This window comes from Mus caroli, chromosome 13 (assembly GCF_900094665.2).
Source record: "Mus caroli chromosome 13, CAROLI_EIJ_v1.1, whole genome shotgun sequence".
Taxonomy (NCBI): Eukaryota; Metazoa; Chordata; class Mammalia; order Rodentia; family Muridae; genus Mus; species Mus caroli.
Window position 1 is genome coordinate 8,072,869 of NC_034582.1, and position 16,939 is coordinate 8,089,807.

Here is a 16,939-nt window from a genome sequence, read left to right on the forward strand (position 1 = left end):
AAAAAAAAAAAAAAAAAAAAAAAAAAAAAAAAAAAGAGTATAAACCAAACCAACGTTGTGAAAGTTTGACAAGTCATAACTATGTCACCCATGGATGCTTTTTATGTGAGAATCTCTGAATTCTGGAATTGTTATTAGTTAGGAAAATAATCAGAAATAGACACCAGAATTGGAAGGTCGAATGCTGGGTCTGGGTCTTAGTTTGCCTGTGGACAGTATTTGACCATGGTGCCACTTCCGTCTAGTGTGAGATGATGAACTTCCAGCTCACTTTGTGTCTCTTTCTGTGCATGCACATATGCATGTGGGTGTGTGGGCATGTATGAGCACAACAGACCAGAGGTCAACACCGAGTCACGTCCTCAGCCACTCTCCATCCTAGTTTTTGAGTCGGGGACTCTCACTGATCCTGGAGTCCACCAGTTCATCTAGACTTCACTCTCAAACAAGCTCCGAGATTCTCCTGCCTCTGCCCCCACCCCCAACCCTACCCCCGACCCCAGCCCTGAGATTACAAGCTACATGCTGCCATGTTGGGCTTTGTAGTTGGGTGATATGGCTCTGGTCTTCACTCAGCAAGTCTCTCCTCAGTCCTTTGTCTTTCTGATACTCAGTAACAAACAATGCTAGCAGACCCTCTCCTAAGACTCGCTCCAAGTTTAAAACTTATATACTACATTGTTATATAAAAGATAAACCATTGCATTTTATATACTATACCCCCACTGTGATTTATAATAATAATAATTCTTAAAGGTTGTTAAGATCCTCTTGAGAAACTGAACATATTAATCTGGGTTGCTTCGAAAGGAAGAAATGTATATAAAATGAAGAGGTTTAAGGCCCAGTTGCTGTTACTAATGGGCTGTTGTTAGCGCTTACCTCTCCACGTAGATGCTCTTGCTGGTTCCCAGGGCATACAAGCTGGTCAGGATTCTATAACAAGACACCTGTACATCCTCCACTGAGAACAGAGAGAGTCTCCATTGAGAAGTAAACCCTTGCATAGCACATGACCCTAAGAAGGTGTAGGCTCAACTCAGAATTCCCCACTACAGTCACCACATACAGAAACCACATTTCTTAGATTTCTTTGTCTTTTAAACCTGTCTTGTTCAATGATTTAGAGACATTTCCTAGAACCTCTGCTTCATTTCACTAACATCAAATGCTATAGGAAGGGAAAAATGGAACGATATGTCCATTATGATAAGTCAAGTATGCTTGAAACTTTGGAAAATGCAAAATAAGAACGCATTTACAAAAGAAAACATAAAGGCTTCTTTTCAAAAGAGTTTTCTGTGTGACAGGCGCTCAAGACACTTTAAAGAATGTGTTGTGATTATCTAGAACATTCTGAGAAAAGTATTTTAATAATCTCTCTCAGTATGTGAAAAGGATGGCTTGCCTGGGAATAAAATAAACCATGAGGCTGCCTAGAGGGAAAAACAATGACTATCAGTTTTGAATATTCTTCTGGAGAGAAATAAAGATTCTATATTCTATAAAGGTTTGCATGGAAAAGATCTCTTTGTTCATACAATGTTGAATATAATAACCGCTACCATAACTCACAAATATCTCCAAAGATCTAACATTCAAATGTAAATTTCTCTAGGAGATAAAGATTTTTTTAAATGTTTAAATTAGGTATACGTTTATCTGTCTATCTGTGAGTATGGGCATGTCAGTACAGGTGCTCGACGAAGCCAGAGACCTGGGTCCCCCTAGCTGGATTTACAGGGGCTTTTAGGCCATCTGAAGTGAATTTTAGGAACCAAAATCTGGTCCTCTGCAGGAACAATAAATATTTGCTCCTAATCACTGAGTTATCGTTCCATTTTTCCCTTCCTATAGCATTTGATGTTAGTGAAATGAAGCAGAGGTTCTAGGAAATGTCTCTAAATCATTGAACAAGACAGGTTTAAAAGACAAAGAAATCTAAGAAATGTGGTTTTCTAATTCTAACACCACTAGATATGCCATGGGATGACAGAAGAAATCATCTTCGACATAAGACCTATTTCTATCTACAGTCTGGGACACAAGCAAAGGTCCTACTGGTGAAAATGGTTCTGTCAGTGTTAGGGAAGAGCCACAGGACAGCACAGCAGTTTCATATTGCACTGCCCAACACCTGGAAACCCACACTACGTGAGTCTCTGAGGGTGTATCAGCTCCCCCAAACCTCTTTGCTCATCCCGTGTTCCTGTGAGCAGCCCTGCAAAAGGTCGAGACAGCACGAGTGTTAATTTCCCACCTAACCTTGGGTATTCTGGGGATAAAGTTTTTAAAGTAACTTCGGAGTTCTGGCCCCAAACTAGCTAATCAAATGTCTCTCAAATCACACAGAAACCTATCAACAGGGGTATTTTTGCTTGGCACAGTCAAACAAACTAGATGATGCATTTGGCTCAGCAGAGATAGTACTATTTAGTGGAATAACCTGTGGTCAAGTCAGCAGTCTGTGTTGGACTCAGAAATTATTTGAAAACAATTAAGATGGCATATCTCTATGTTCCAAATCAACTGAAAATAAACACTGGAAAGATGCAATGGATTCAGGGAATTTGGTGGGACCTGGGCTTCAACAGTAGAGAAGATCCAATCTAAATCCACGCCTGTATTCTGGGTCCATGAGACACACAGATCTACCTCTGTCAAGATGGTTTCTATCATCCATACACCCATCTATGCAGCTATGTAATAATCAAAGCATTTGCATGCAGAAGCCCATTGGGATGACCTTGATGGTCCTAATTCAAAAGCCAGCTCCTAAGAGGCAGTGCTACATACATATCAGATCTTCTCCAAACTGATGCTGGCCGATGTGTTCGAACAGGGAGGAGAGCATGGGCAGGAGTGCCACAGTGGTGTAGTTGATGATCTGAGTCACGCCCTTGGGCTGGCTCCTGGTGTGAGTAAACTGGCCCTGCTTCAGGTTTTCCATTGTCTTTTCCAAATCCTCCGCAGCATTGTCCAGAAAGGCCCTGAGAGCACTTTTCACGCTGTCTAGGCCTGTCTTCATCACAGTCCTAGGAAGTCAGGAAGGAAGAGATTAGCTCTCTGACAGCAACAACCAAAGGAGAAAACCTGCCCCCTACCACTGTGCTACCTCTCCACTACAGTAGATACCTAGAAAACATTCAACTTTTATATTGTATTGGCATATATTAATTATATATAGTAATGGTTTCATTATGTCATTTTCATATATGCATATAATATACTTTGGTCATTTTCACCTCCAAATACCATCTCTTGTCTCCCTCCTACTGATTCCTCCCTCTATCCAGAGAGTTTTATGTCCATGTGTGTGTGAGGGGGGTGAGTATGTATGTGTGTGTGCATATGTGTGTAAGTATGTGCATATGTGTATGTGTGTATATGTGTATGGAGTGGGGGGTTGTGAGTGTGTATGTCTGTGTATGAGTGAGTATGTATGTTGTGTGTATGTGTGTGTGAGAGAGAGAGTGTGTGTGAATGTGTGAATGGTGTGAGTGTGTATGTGTGTATGCAAATGTTTGTGCATTGTGTGGAGTATGTGTGTGTGTTGTGAGTGTGTGTGTGTATGTGTTTGGTGTGTGAGTGTATGTATGGTATATGTGTGTGTATGTGGGTGTCGGTATGTGAGTGAGTGTATGCAGGGGAAGGGGTGCTCGCTCACACATGATACTTTCATAATTGATAACTCAGTAATAAAATTAGCTGCTAGAGAAATAATGTAAAGATTAAATAACCTCCTTATAACTGTGGAATCTAAGGACCATGGTATTCGCTGTAATTTAAACGGTTTCTTTTCAATTATACTAAAATATTCATGAAACCACAAAAATAAAATCAGGACATATGGTCCTTTTTAAACATTCTTATGTGTCATAACTATATTAATTTATTCAGATGAAAATGTGACTATTTACCTTGCATCCAAAGTCTGACCCAAAATGTGCAGACAGTTCACAATTGAGGTGGCATCATTCCCTGAGGGGAACAAAACACTCTGTAAACTGCCTTTGGAATGTCTCAGCCTTGTCCTGTCCCACTAACACGCGTCACAAATGTCGGTTAATTCACACAGTTCAGTCATAACTTAATGAAAAAGACTTTTGAAGACTTTTGAAATCATGCAGTTTCTCTGCTTAAAAGTGGTTATGCACATGTAAGTAGACAAGCGGTGAAGCATGTCTTACCAGGTAGCAGACATGCTCCAGCAGCATTCGAAAGCATCGCACAAAACGGAAGAACTTTTGCTGAATTCCTCAGATACTCTCCTCACCCCACACTAATTCACTGTAACGCATACGGTACGCCAACGTCTAAAGTCAGTGCATAACCTTTCGGAAATAAAACAGGCTAAACCTCTACCCTAATTCTATTTTAATTACTTCAGGAGTCTCTGCTTTCTTATTTCATTCAGTGCCTGAATTCCAATGTGGTAAAGTGGGCTGATTTATCCAAACTTTGTTGGTCTTTGGCAAAAAAGGGAAGTTACAATTAAATTCATTTTAAAAATTAAAACCAGAGGTTAGAGAAGCTAAGTAGACCTTGTCTGTAAAGATTTATTTCTAGATATCTTTATCTATTATGTATATCTAATTATACACGTGTGGGGAGGTATGTGCATATGTGCATGCATGCAGTGCCTGAGGGAAGCGAGGAGGGGGCATCAGATCCCCTTGAGCTGAGGTTACAGGTGGTTCCGAGCCACCTGATGTGGGTGCTGACAACAGAATCTAGGTCCTCTGCTCTTAATTCCTGAGCTGTCTCTCTAGAACTTAAACCAGCAGTCTTTTGCACTAATCAAAATGTAATTCTTAAAAACAATGAGATTCATGTGCTTTGATCACCATTCTGTAAATAAAGTAAAAAATTATGAATAACATAAATGGAGTATATGAGTATGTGAGTGTGTGTGTGATTCTTGGAGGTAGGTATTTTTAAAGTAAATAAATGAAATAATGACTTCATTACAAAATAATTTGACTACCAAAGTATGGTCAAACTATATCAGTCTTTGTTCTATATGTTAAGCTAACACGCACACACACACACACACGCACACATGCACAAATCCTGTGAATCCTTAGGGTGGGTCATGTTTCAATGTAAGTTTTTTGTAGCATCTGAATGTTATTGCTTTAAACAACAACACGTTCTCTAACATCCCACTTACACATCCGTGGACCTGACTGATCATCCTGGATCAGGAGCAGACCAACTTAGATGCATCATAAGACAAAGACACCCTCAGCTTTACAGAGTCACCATCCTCAGAGATGCTTTGGGCTTTAAAGGGACTTCTTTTTCATTGTCTATAACATGTTCAACAACCCCAGCACAATCTGAACCTTCTAGGAATAGCATACACCGATTAATTTTTTGACATTTCCCGATAGAGAATAGCAGTAATTATTTGAAAACCTGAAGCATTTTGAAGGAAGACATCACAATAGTCCATGTAAATCTAATCTGCTAACAGTCAGGAAGAGATCACAGGGGAGATTTTTCTCTAGATTACATCACTTAGCATCTGCTTTTGAAACTTATCCAAATAGAAATGTAAGATCAATGCACCAGTGAAAACTAAGTATCCTCAACTGGAAAATAGAAAACTTTCATAAAACAAGTACCTTTCTCTTAAACATCTGACATTTATACTATTCCAATATCCTCATAGTTAACACTGTAGTGAACTGCACTGATATTGAATTTTTAGACAGTATGTTTGTGAAAGCGACCATGTCAAAAATTTGAGACTTCTCTACTGTCTCGGGAGTATATCTTGGGGAACTGTATGTCTTACTAAGTAAAACATTTGGGTTTATTTAAATGAAAAAAGAAAAACCTTGCAATTTGTAGCACTTACTAATTTAAGCATTTTTTGCTGTCTTCTCTATTAAGGCTATGGGTTCTTTGAGAGTAGGATCTGATTGCTTCTCTCATTCCTTCATTCATCAGATATTTTTATAAGGCTGCTATGTGCCAAGCTTTCTGCTTAGCCCTATGGGGACAGATGGAAGCCAGACAGGCAGGAATTTACTGCATTTAAGGGAGAACTAAGAAGGTAAGTGTTAGGTGAGGGGATTCTTATCTCAAGGATTAATGATGGCACAAAGCCCCTGAGCACAAATGGACATTATTAACTGCAGAAGGAGAGTGTGCTGGGATACTGACATAGCACAGTGAGCAAGAAAAGGTGTAATGGTGATCATGAATGGGGAGGCACACAAGCAAGCCAGCACAGGGCCTTGCGTGCTCAGGTTACTCTACAGAAATGGAAGGCATTGGGCATGTATAAGTAGGATAGGAAGCTGGTGTCCAAAGAAGACATGGCTGCATGTGGTACAAAGTGGGAAGAAGAGATTCAGACAGAATTAGCTCCTCTGGTCTTGGAGTAGCACAGGTAACAGTGTCTAGATTGATTTCAGTGTGGTAATAGAAAGAGAAAATTCTTCATTTCTCCATCTTCATAGTCTGAGAGAATGTCTTGCACACAGCAGATACACAATGACCATGTATTCAATGATGTATTTAAAGGACTGGATTTTTTCTTTTGTGTGTGCAAATAATGCCCTTAACAGACCTTACAGGCACAGACCCATGCCATCACCCCTGGGACTGCTCTGTCTTCATATTCTGCTCCCTCTACCAATGACTGAAGTACTTAATGTCATTGGTAGACTTAGGGATGCTCTTGCTGCCTTGAAGTTTGCAAACAGATTTTATACCTAGCAAAAGTACAAAGTAATAATGAGAATAAAAACAATATTTCTTTAGCCAATGATGGGTTCTTAGAATGGCAACTGAGATCCCCATTGCTTGTCAACCTCTCTAAGTATCATTCCAATCCCAACTGAATTTCCAGAATCAGATGTGCATCAACTCACAAGGAAACACTTCAGAATTCCCATGGGAAATTCCCATGGATTCAAGCAGGTTGGAATTTTCTTTCTTTCCTCACTACCCCATTACAAACTATTTTTGCTCTATTCACCAGGATCCTGTGGTGCAAATGTCCATCCATGGAACAAGTAACTATCATTTTCCCACACAGCACGAGATGCCTTAGGGGCCTCCAGAAGAGGCGTTCAACCTGTGAGATCTGCTAGTCTCTTGTGTTCTCTGGGTGTTTTGATGTAAAGAAAAGACTTAAAGGAAATCAAAGCCACATGCAAATGTGGGTAGCCTACTTCTAGTAATCCTGTGGCTTAGCTGTTGTAACAATCTCAGGAGAATTGTGGATGTGAATTTAATTTGGCAGATAATACAGACTAAATTTCCCCAGTACCTACTCGTCAGTGTGACCCTCAACAGCAAGAGCTTGCTCTGTTCATTGCTCCCCCTTGGTCTCCAATGCCTAACTGGAAAGTTAATACGTATCATTTTGTGTCTTCAGTTTTGGTACCCATTACCAAATCTATCTCAACTGGTTCTTAAATAAAAATAAAGTCATAAATTATTTTCAAGGATTCGTTTGGGATGTGTGTGTGTGTGTGTGATTTGTGTGAGGATGCAATTAAAGCCCAGAAGAGGGATCTCTTGAAATGGGAGTTTCAGGAGCCATGAGCCTTCCACTGTAGGTACTGGAAACGGAACCTGGGACCTCTGCAAGAGCACTATACACTGTTAGCTGTTGACTCATCATCTGGCTCCACATCATGATATTCTCTCTGAACTAAGACAGTATATATGGTAAGTTTGATAAACAGCTTATTTCCTACTAGAATACAGAAAAATAATATCCAAATATATTTGAGGTAGGGTGAAAGTAGTAAAGACAAGATTAACATGACTATGCTCAAGGTTAATATTTGTTTAGGTCTCTCTAGTCAAACTCATCTCTCATGCATTCATGGAATGGGCTATCCAAAGATGTCTTGTGCTTCTACCTCAAATAACCACATTTTCACTGTATTTTGTATTTAATCTGATTTACCTAAGTGAAAGCCAATAAGAATGGATAAACCCAATAAGTAAAATCTAATGTATCAAACTAGAATATGAACACAGCAAGTTCACAGTTTCCACAATGCCTCAATATTTGTTAACTTATATTAGGTTTAATATGCACAATAAATCTCTAAGATTAGTGGTGATCTTAAGCCTACCACAAATACAAAAAAATCACAGTTTAGGCATTCAATGTCTCTTGTCCAAATCATACAGATGGTTAATTCTCAAAAGCATCATGTAGACAGTCAAAGCCCAATGTTCCCTCCTGGTCATCACACGCGTCTAAAGCCAGGCTATAGTTGTGCAATGTAAAGTTTGTGTGCTATGACTTAAAGACTTTATTAACTAGGCAAGTCTATATACTATGCAGAGCATGTCTGATTGTTGAAGACATCTTTCAGCTTAATGGATTTCAAATACAGCATCTAAATAGATGTTAATATCACATAAGAAGGAATAATTAACCCCATGTATGGGAACACAAACTATATTACACATTTATTGTCAGTTATCCTTAGATGATATACTTGAAGAGAAAATATGGATCTAAATAACAGGCAAAAGAAATCCTTGTTGGTGGAATATCCATGTAGTTACTATTCCTTTGGGAAAAGTTATCATTTTTTTTTAAAAAATGGCATAATGGAAGTGTCTGGAATGTTGCAAACATTGTCTTGGCCTGATTATTGAGTAAGTGGATGAATAATTATGGAAGGTTTCTCATATAAGATGTATGTACTTTGTCATATATGTCAGAAATATGTCATATATTTTCTAAAATGGAATTAATTAGATAGAACTTAGAAATAAAGAGTATGAAATAGGTGGCCAGTTAGAGCATGATACAGTGTTATGCTTTTAGTTGAGTATGTAAACACTGGCAGTAACAGACCTCCCATCAGAGCTATCCATAATTAGACAAGACTCTCTTATACAAAGGAGTATTTGAATATGCTGCACTCTGGGAAAGTTGAACACAATATGAGAACCTTGACAGAAGAGTTTTCAAATGAATTGTTGTCTATTGATAAGAAGTTAAACAAAAATAGTTAAGGCCAAATCATTCTAAAGACAAGTCCCTGAAAATTTTAAATATCTTAAGTAAAAACATAAAACTTCAGACAATTTACATAAAATATGATATAACTGATAAATAGAAGTATATTGAACATTCTAGATACAAGAAATATCCAGTAGAAAACTAGCTAGTTGTACCAAAACCAATCACTTCTTAAATTTTTTAGTAAGAGTTATTATTTGTATATTATTTGTGACTGTCTGTGTGTGTATGTGCATGTGTGTGTGCATGTGTGTGTGTGTGTGTGTGTGTGTGTGTGTGTAAGACCCTCAGTTTATTCACTGTGACTTTTCCAAAAAGGACTTAATTTTTAAATCTATAGTGTTTCATAAAACTATAGTTAAACTGAAATCCTTTCTAGCCATATAACTCAATAAAATATCCCCAAATTATACCCAAAACATAAAGAACAACGGGCTCAAATTTGGCTTGGCAGTTTATACAATCAGAGTGACAAGATTCTGCCAGCAGTTGCTGGTTCCATATAGGAACACATGCAAAGGTGAGTGCCACCCTGCACGGCTGTCTGGGAGCAAGTGCTCAGGAGTATGACCTGGACCTATATGGACCTATATGGACCTATATGGACCTACATGGACCCTCCGACACATGAGAAAAAGGCTGGGTGTTGGGGAGTGGTTCACAGAAGCCACCTTGACTAAGCAAAGCTCTTGGGCACTATAGCCCCAATTACCAAGCTCCAGTGTTTGCAATGCAGGATACACACATATCTGTAGCTGAGAACACAGAAAATGAAAGGTAGATTCCAAATCTGGATCAACATCAGATTATTATTATTTAATTTCCAGAGAGAGCTGAGCAAAAAATCCAAGAGCCTGGTTTCATTTTACTCTTAAAATAAGACTATGGCAGAACTTGCCATTTTCAGTCTTGCTCCTTTCATTAAATACCCTTTGTTTTTCAGTCATGAATTGGACTGGCTCAGAGAACTCATAGCCCTCCATTTTGCCATAGGCAACGTTACTTATATACAACCTCCAGGAACTTGTCTGGCCTATGACGGCCATGCATGCAGCTGTGCAGTCATGCATCCATGCAACATAGCAACACACAACGCAGTGCAAAATTAGCAAAGGAAAGCCCCAGATGGCCATGCTCAGAAATTAGCAAAGAAAAGCCCCGGATGGCCATGCTCAGAAATCCCCCAAGGGTCTCCTTACCAAACAGTGAGATCCTATGCCTGACAAGAACTCCAAGTTTGCAGAACAGGCTGAGGACAAAAGAAAAAACAAAAGGAGGAAAAAGGGAGGGGTAGGGGAGGTAGAAAAAAGACAGGGGGAAATTAAAAATAAATTAAACAAGATGAGAAGAAGAAGAAGAAAAGAAATAAAGAAAGAAAGAAAAACAAAACAGCTGACCTATGAGCCGAAAAAAAAAAAAAAAAGAAAAGAAAAAAAAAAGCAAACATGATGTCACGCAGAAAGGGTCGATTCTCTGAGCAGGATGTGGAGTAAGATGGTAAAGAAAGGATTTCTGCGTATCTTAACAACATGGTTAAAAAAGCACATATTATAAGTAAAGAAACAAAAAATAAAATAGGAAGCAAAGCCCATTAATACAGAAGCCATCTCTATAAATCTCACAGAGAACAGAACTACAGGAAAACCACGTGGGAAGAGTTGGATTCACTACGCCCACGTGCACCTGCTTATTATCATGGACATGTCTTACACACAGAAATATACAATTCTTTGGGCATACGTGTTCCGATAAGTTTTCATGCCCCTTTCTCAGATAAACAGTCTCTTCTATACTAAACTGTGCTCCTTATATAAACCCCAAGCATCCTCTGGATGTAGACTTCATGAATTGGAAACGGAATCTGGACTGATTATCTGAAGAGCAGTCAGAGGAAATGGCAGAGGTGATAACCAGAAGGCATCTTAATGATGACGGGGTTGTTGAGTGTCTTTATCATCCTACCTTGGGGTCCCAGGGAATTCACAGCGGTTATCAGTGGGGCATTCCACATAACCACAGCTTATATTCTTTAGTCAGTATCACAGCCCCAAACCCACTACCCCTCAGTAGAGATTCCGGAGTTATGAGAGTAGGTGGAGCCTCTGCCTCTTCACCCATTCCCAGCCCCATGACCTCCCAAGGGACTCCTTGTAGGGATATCCTTTGCTCATGTTGATTGTTATACACCATTTCCTTCTCACTGTCCCTAACCCTGCTTCCCAGACTCAGCTCAGGCTGTACAGACCCCACCAAGCCTATCCTGATGTCTAGCCCTCCGCTGGCACTGCATCCTCTGGGTGTTCCCTTCTGATACTTTCAGGAACGACGTGTCCTGCTCCACCATGGCACTTAATCCACCAGATCACACCTTCTGCCATCTGAAGGCATACGTTCTCTTCTGAGCCCTCCGGGGAGTCATTTGTCAACCATTCCCAGCATTCTTTCCTGGAGGATTGCAAAGGTTTACCTAAACTGGCTTCCTAGGTGGGGTCAGCTGGCTCCTTGTTCCCCAGCTCCCAGCTTCCCAAAACCCAAGTCCCTAGCACCAGGGGTACGAAAACACCAGAGACCAACCAACCGGAAAGCACATTTTGATCAGATGGCTCTGTACTAGTTTATAGCAATATGGATTAACTGATTGTTAAAAGTATATTTGTTGATTTGAGACATGGACAACCTACACATCTCAGGCTGGTCTCAAACTAACCAAGGAGTCCAGGCTATCCTTGAACTCCAATCTAACTGTTTTTTCTCCTGAGTGGTGAGACTACAGGCAGATGCCACCACACCCAGCTTGATTTACTTATTGATGAAAGTTAATTGCATAGGGTATTTTGTAGCTTTTTCAAGAAAATGTTCATCTGCAAAGGTCTGAGTCAGATTTGAGAATGCCATTTAGCAGAGCAAAATATTTTAAAAATAAAAATCTCTGTATGAAACTCTTAGGTGTGATATTTGATGTTAATGTGTATATTATTTGTACTATAATTTTATTTACTAATTATAAATAAATGCAACTCTAACCAAGACCCCTCATCTTCTGAGCTTCACGGTGGCTTCTGAATGCCCTCTTTCCAAGGAGTGACAGCTCTGTCCTAAGCTCACACACTACATGGCTGCATCCTCACTTGTGTTAGGAGTATTGATTATGACCCTCCAGCATTCAAGTGCAGCATTCTTGGGCTACTGAATTTATAACACTGACTATATGTTAACACAGCTACTCCTGATAGATCCACTTCTAGGCTGTTAGGCTCTTTTGGCAACAGACAGTTCTGCATCTCCCTTTATTTGATTCTGTTCACTCAAGGAGAATGAGCCAGAGAAAGGTGTGTCTTCCTCATCTTACTGCACACTAAGCACCTAGCATCAGGAAAAGCAAGAGCAGCAGACACCAAAGGGAAATTCTTCCAGGAAGGTAAATTTCCATCTCTTTGGGGGATAGTATTTCTGGGCAACTAGGATCTGTGATTCTTACAAACCACAGAAAGAGCAGAAGATTTGGAGTTCAGCATGCTCTGTGGGTTCTGGGTGTCTCTGGGTTGTCTAGCTGTTTGTGTATTCTCCCAGTCCACTGGGCCATGGAACTGGAGACGCTGATGAGAGAGCACCAGTGTGAAATTCTGCCAGACTGCTCTTTCCCTTCTTAGGGAATTTAGGGAGGAGGTCAAGCTCAAGCTGTAAGGGCTGCAGTTCCACAGTGCGGTGTGACTGTACACTGCCCCTGATCCTGCTATGCACAGTGGTATGTTTTATCAGCCTCGCAGGGAGATCAGTATTTAAGAAGAGACAGAGACATTTAGACAGACAGACAGACAGATAGGAGAGAAGAGAGGCATAAACAGAGAAACAGAGACACAGAGAGAAAGTGACAGACAGACAGACAGACAGATACAGTGTGTATGTGTGCAGTGACATCGAGTAGTCAGGGAATGAGGTAATAAAAATTAAATGAGCTGGACACTCCAGCTAGTTCCACCCTCTCGCATTCTTCAAGCCTGGACTCCTCAATCCTGTCCACCAGTGATGTTGGTCCCCCTGGTTACAATTCACTCTCTCTGATCAGACATGATCATCCCACGTGGCAGGAAAGTCAAGGCCAAGAGAAGCAAGGGCTCTTCACATAGCTTCCTCTCAATTAGGAAAACGTTGCTCAGATACACTCCAGAAGCTTGGGAGGAGTGTGAGCAATGCGGTGCCCCAGATCTTCACGGTCATCAAGCTCCATGTGGACAGAGTCCTAACACAGTTTCAAGAAAATACACCCAGAAATGCAGTAGACCCCCACATTTAAAAAAATCTATAAAGAAGATGTCAGTGTTAAACCAAACAAGGCGTTCCCAAGACACCAGGTTGAAAGACACAAGAGAATACCAGAAAAGCACGTTTTGTTTTGTTTTGTTTTGTTTTGTTTTGTTTTGTTTTGTTTTGTTTTGTTTTGTTTCATCCCACTACCATGATGGGACTATGATTTAATTTTTTTTAAATTAAATTAAAAGTGTCTGAGTAGGACATTGCTGTCCTTTAAAAGAAAAAAGCTCTCAGAATATTAGATTGTTAAAAAAAATTCAAAGAAAATAATGTTCAGAAAATGTTCTGCACATTTCTCATAAATGCCAGTCTGGAGATCCCTTCCCAACCTTCTTGGACACTCCAGCTATAGTACCCTAACTATTTTGTCTTGAATGGTATTCTATTGCTTTTGTTAGTGTTACCTTTAAATGCCAAAATAAAAAGATCTGTCTCTAACATACACATGTGTTAACTTGCAGAACCTCTACACACTTAGTGTTAGGCTCACAGGAGAGGGCAGGAGACTCTTCTCCCCTGCTCTAGGTCCTGTGGTTGGTTTTCTGACCCAAACGCAAACACAAATCAAATATAAAGCATTAAGGCCATGGCTCTTTACCTTGTCACCATCTCCTTCTCTTTGTTGGATGCATGTCCTCCAGTGCAGAGAGGCCTGCTTGCAGCAGACAAGAAGTACAGACGGTGGTTTTTGAAATACTGATCAATTAAAGGAAGAACAACCTGAAAGAGAGGAAGAGAAAACAGATCTATGAAGTGCAGTATGAGAGAGAGAGGAACCAGAGCTCAAAGCACACAGAGAGCTCTGTGCAATACTGCACCCACGCTAATTCTATGGGTACATCTAGATCCCTTCTGTCAGCTTCATCCCACGCATGTGCACATGTATGTATGCATGTGTGCATGGGTGTATGTATGCATGTGTGCATGTATGTATACATGTGCACATGTGTGTATATATGTGTGTGTGCATGTTTGTATGTATGCATGTGCACATGTGTATGAGCATGTAGTGGAGAGATGGAGTATGATATGCTGAGAGATAATTACTAGGAACACAGAAATTTTTAATAGTTCGGAATTATTCTCCTTATTTTCTCAATGTGAGACATATATGATAATGATCATAAAATGCAGTTCAGTGGCCAAAGGGCTCTTGAGTTCCTTGAGTGACACACTGAGTCACTGTTATATATGAGAACCAAGGGTGTGGTATCATCCTGTTTGTACTATTGTTCACTGTGTGTGGTTGCCCCACCATTGATGCTCTGTAGATGTAGAATGGAAAATGAAACAAAAGGCCAACTTAAAACCATACAATGCACATAGTATCTGTCTCTTCTCAAGGCCAAAGTCCCTGTCATGTTCAGGTTTAGCCCTGCTCCCCTGGGTTGACTCTTTCTCCTACTCAGTAGACATATGCACATAACTCAGTACACACAATGCCCTGCCTGTGACTCGTACTTTGGACTCTTCATTCTCTTTACCAGCAGATCTCAGCTCAGGGGTGCTTCACTGGGTGGGCAGGCCTTTTCTATCTTATACGAGAAAATCTTACATTCTCTGCCCCTCCAAGGCATTTTGGATAGATCTCTCTCTCTCTCTCTCTCTCTCTCTCTCTCTCTCTCTCTCTCTCTAAGCCTACTAGGCAAAAGAAATCAAGCAAGAAACAAGGTTGGATTTTTAGATCCATATAGTCATTTTCTGATTTCTAGAATTGGTACTTGCTCTATTGTGCTGGATATAGTCTTTTTCTCCTACTTTGCTACATAAAACAGTTATACCGAATGACTAAATACACATTTTACACAATATCGCTCTCTTGAAAGTCTTTATAAGAACTTTATACTGGCTGGAAGTGTGGGGTGGTGACCTGTGCACAGACAGCCTGTCTCCAGTCAAGCACAGGTATTGAACCCTGGTGACCCTATGGGAAGTGCTCAGCCATTCTTCCTGGGCCCCTGGCTCCTGTCACAGTGACAGCCTCCCACAGACACACACCCACAGAGAGGTATGTGGGCCATCAATCACATAGGCAATGCCCCAAGCTCCTGGTATTCTGTCTGGACTCCACCCCCACAGTTATCTGCCAACAGCCAAGTAGGCTCAGCCCACTATAAAAGAAGCTGTTTGCCCCCTCCTCCCTCTCTTACCCTTGCTCCTGCTTCCTACTTCTCTCTTGCCCTCTTGCTCCCCCTCTATCCACCTTCCCTTCTCCCCTCTCTCCACGTGGCCATAGCTGTCCTCTAATTCTCTACTCTTCTCCCTCTTTCTGCCTTTCTACAATAAATGCTTTAAAACCATGGACTGCCTCTTCGCATAGGGATCCACAGTGCTGGAGCAATGGAGCGGGTCTCCCTCTAAAGAGCCATGCATCTAATCTCCCGCCCGGAGGCCTCCCTGTGCTCCAACCACAGCTACCACCAAGCCAAGCAGCCTGCCAATCTAGCTAAGGACTCTTCCCAATTGGAAGCTGCCAGAGCTCTCTCCTCCCTGCCCTTTTCCTTTCGGCCAGGACCAGAGTCTGCCTGCGGGCCCACTCTGTTCTCAGCTCTTCTGTGACATCAAGCAGCATCCATGGTGTCCAAGACTGAGAACCTGGCGTTCCTGGTCTCCATGCAGCCCAGGGACCCCAGAGCCAGCTCTTCCTCGGGCACCCAGCGGCATCTGTGGTGCCCGAGAGTCTGAGCCCAACTCCGGCAGGTCCGTGGGGACCTCAGACTGTGCCTTCCCCACCCCTGGACCGGAATCCTGATGCCCGCCCAGCTGTTCCATGGGGATCCATGCAGCCAAATTTCCCACGTCCAGCCTCACCCAGCGGCCGGCCCTTGCCCCAAGCAGACGCAGGATCCCATTTTTGACCCACATGGAAGATTAAAAATACTTGATCAAAATGGAAGATGAAATTAAGCCACATTAAACATCTATAAGTAGCAAGTAGGAGTGGTAGGTAAATAGGCAGTTTAAAGGTATATTCATGGGGGCTGGTGAGATGGCTCAGTGGGTAAGAGCACCTGACTGCTCTTCCGAAGATCCAGAGTTCAAATCCCAGCAACCACATGGTGGCTCACAACCAGCCATAATGAGATCTGGCGCCCTCTTCTGAAGTGTCTGAAGACAGCTACAGTGTACTTACATATAATAAATAAATAAATCTTTTAAAAAAAAAAGGTATATTCATGGCATGAACACACATCATTCTGATAACTGTATATCAAGAGGGGGTTGCAATCATGCAGTGGCTGAAATAACTGATCTATTTATCTAGCAGTCATCTCTCTCTTTCTCTGTCCTATCAATCTGTCATTTATCCATTTAATACTAACAATATGCATCCTGGCATAAACCACATCTTTGGATGACTGGAAGAAACTCTGAGTGCTATATTGAGTGGAAAGAAAGACAAGACATCCAGTAAAATGTATAATTCTGAAAATATAACTGTACTGGCTAGTTTTGTGTCAACTTGACACAGCTGGGGTTATCACAGAGAAAGGAGCTTCAGTTGAGGAAATGCCTCCATGAGATCCAACTGTAAGGCATTTNCTCAATTAGTGATCAAGGGGGAAAGGCCCCTTGTGGGTGGGACCATCTCTGGGCTGGTAGTCTTGGTTCTAT

General features: G+C 41.1%; 1 protein-coding gene across 11 annotated transcripts in view; it reads right to left on the reverse strand.

Moving 5' to 3' along the window:
• Ryr2 (ryanodine receptor 2) overlaps window positions 1-16,939 on the reverse strand; it is a 562,694-nt gene that overhangs the window by 116,278 nt on the left and 429,477 nt on the right. For all 11 annotated transcript variants that reach the window (XM_029468301.1, XM_029468299.1, XM_029468302.1 and 8 more), the window contains exons 62-66: window positions 13,923-14,044; window positions 10,213-10,262; window positions 3,921-3,981; window positions 2,797-3,035; window positions 883-964 (exon numbers count right to left, since the gene is read on the reverse strand). In XM_029468301.1, coding sequence (XP_029324161.1) covers window positions 883-964; window positions 2,797-3,035; window positions 3,921-3,981; window positions 10,213-10,262; window positions 13,923-14,044 — 554 coding nt within the window. The remainder of the gene's footprint in view (window positions 1-882; window positions 965-2,796; window positions 3,036-3,920; window positions 3,982-10,212; window positions 10,263-13,922; window positions 14,045-16,939) is intronic.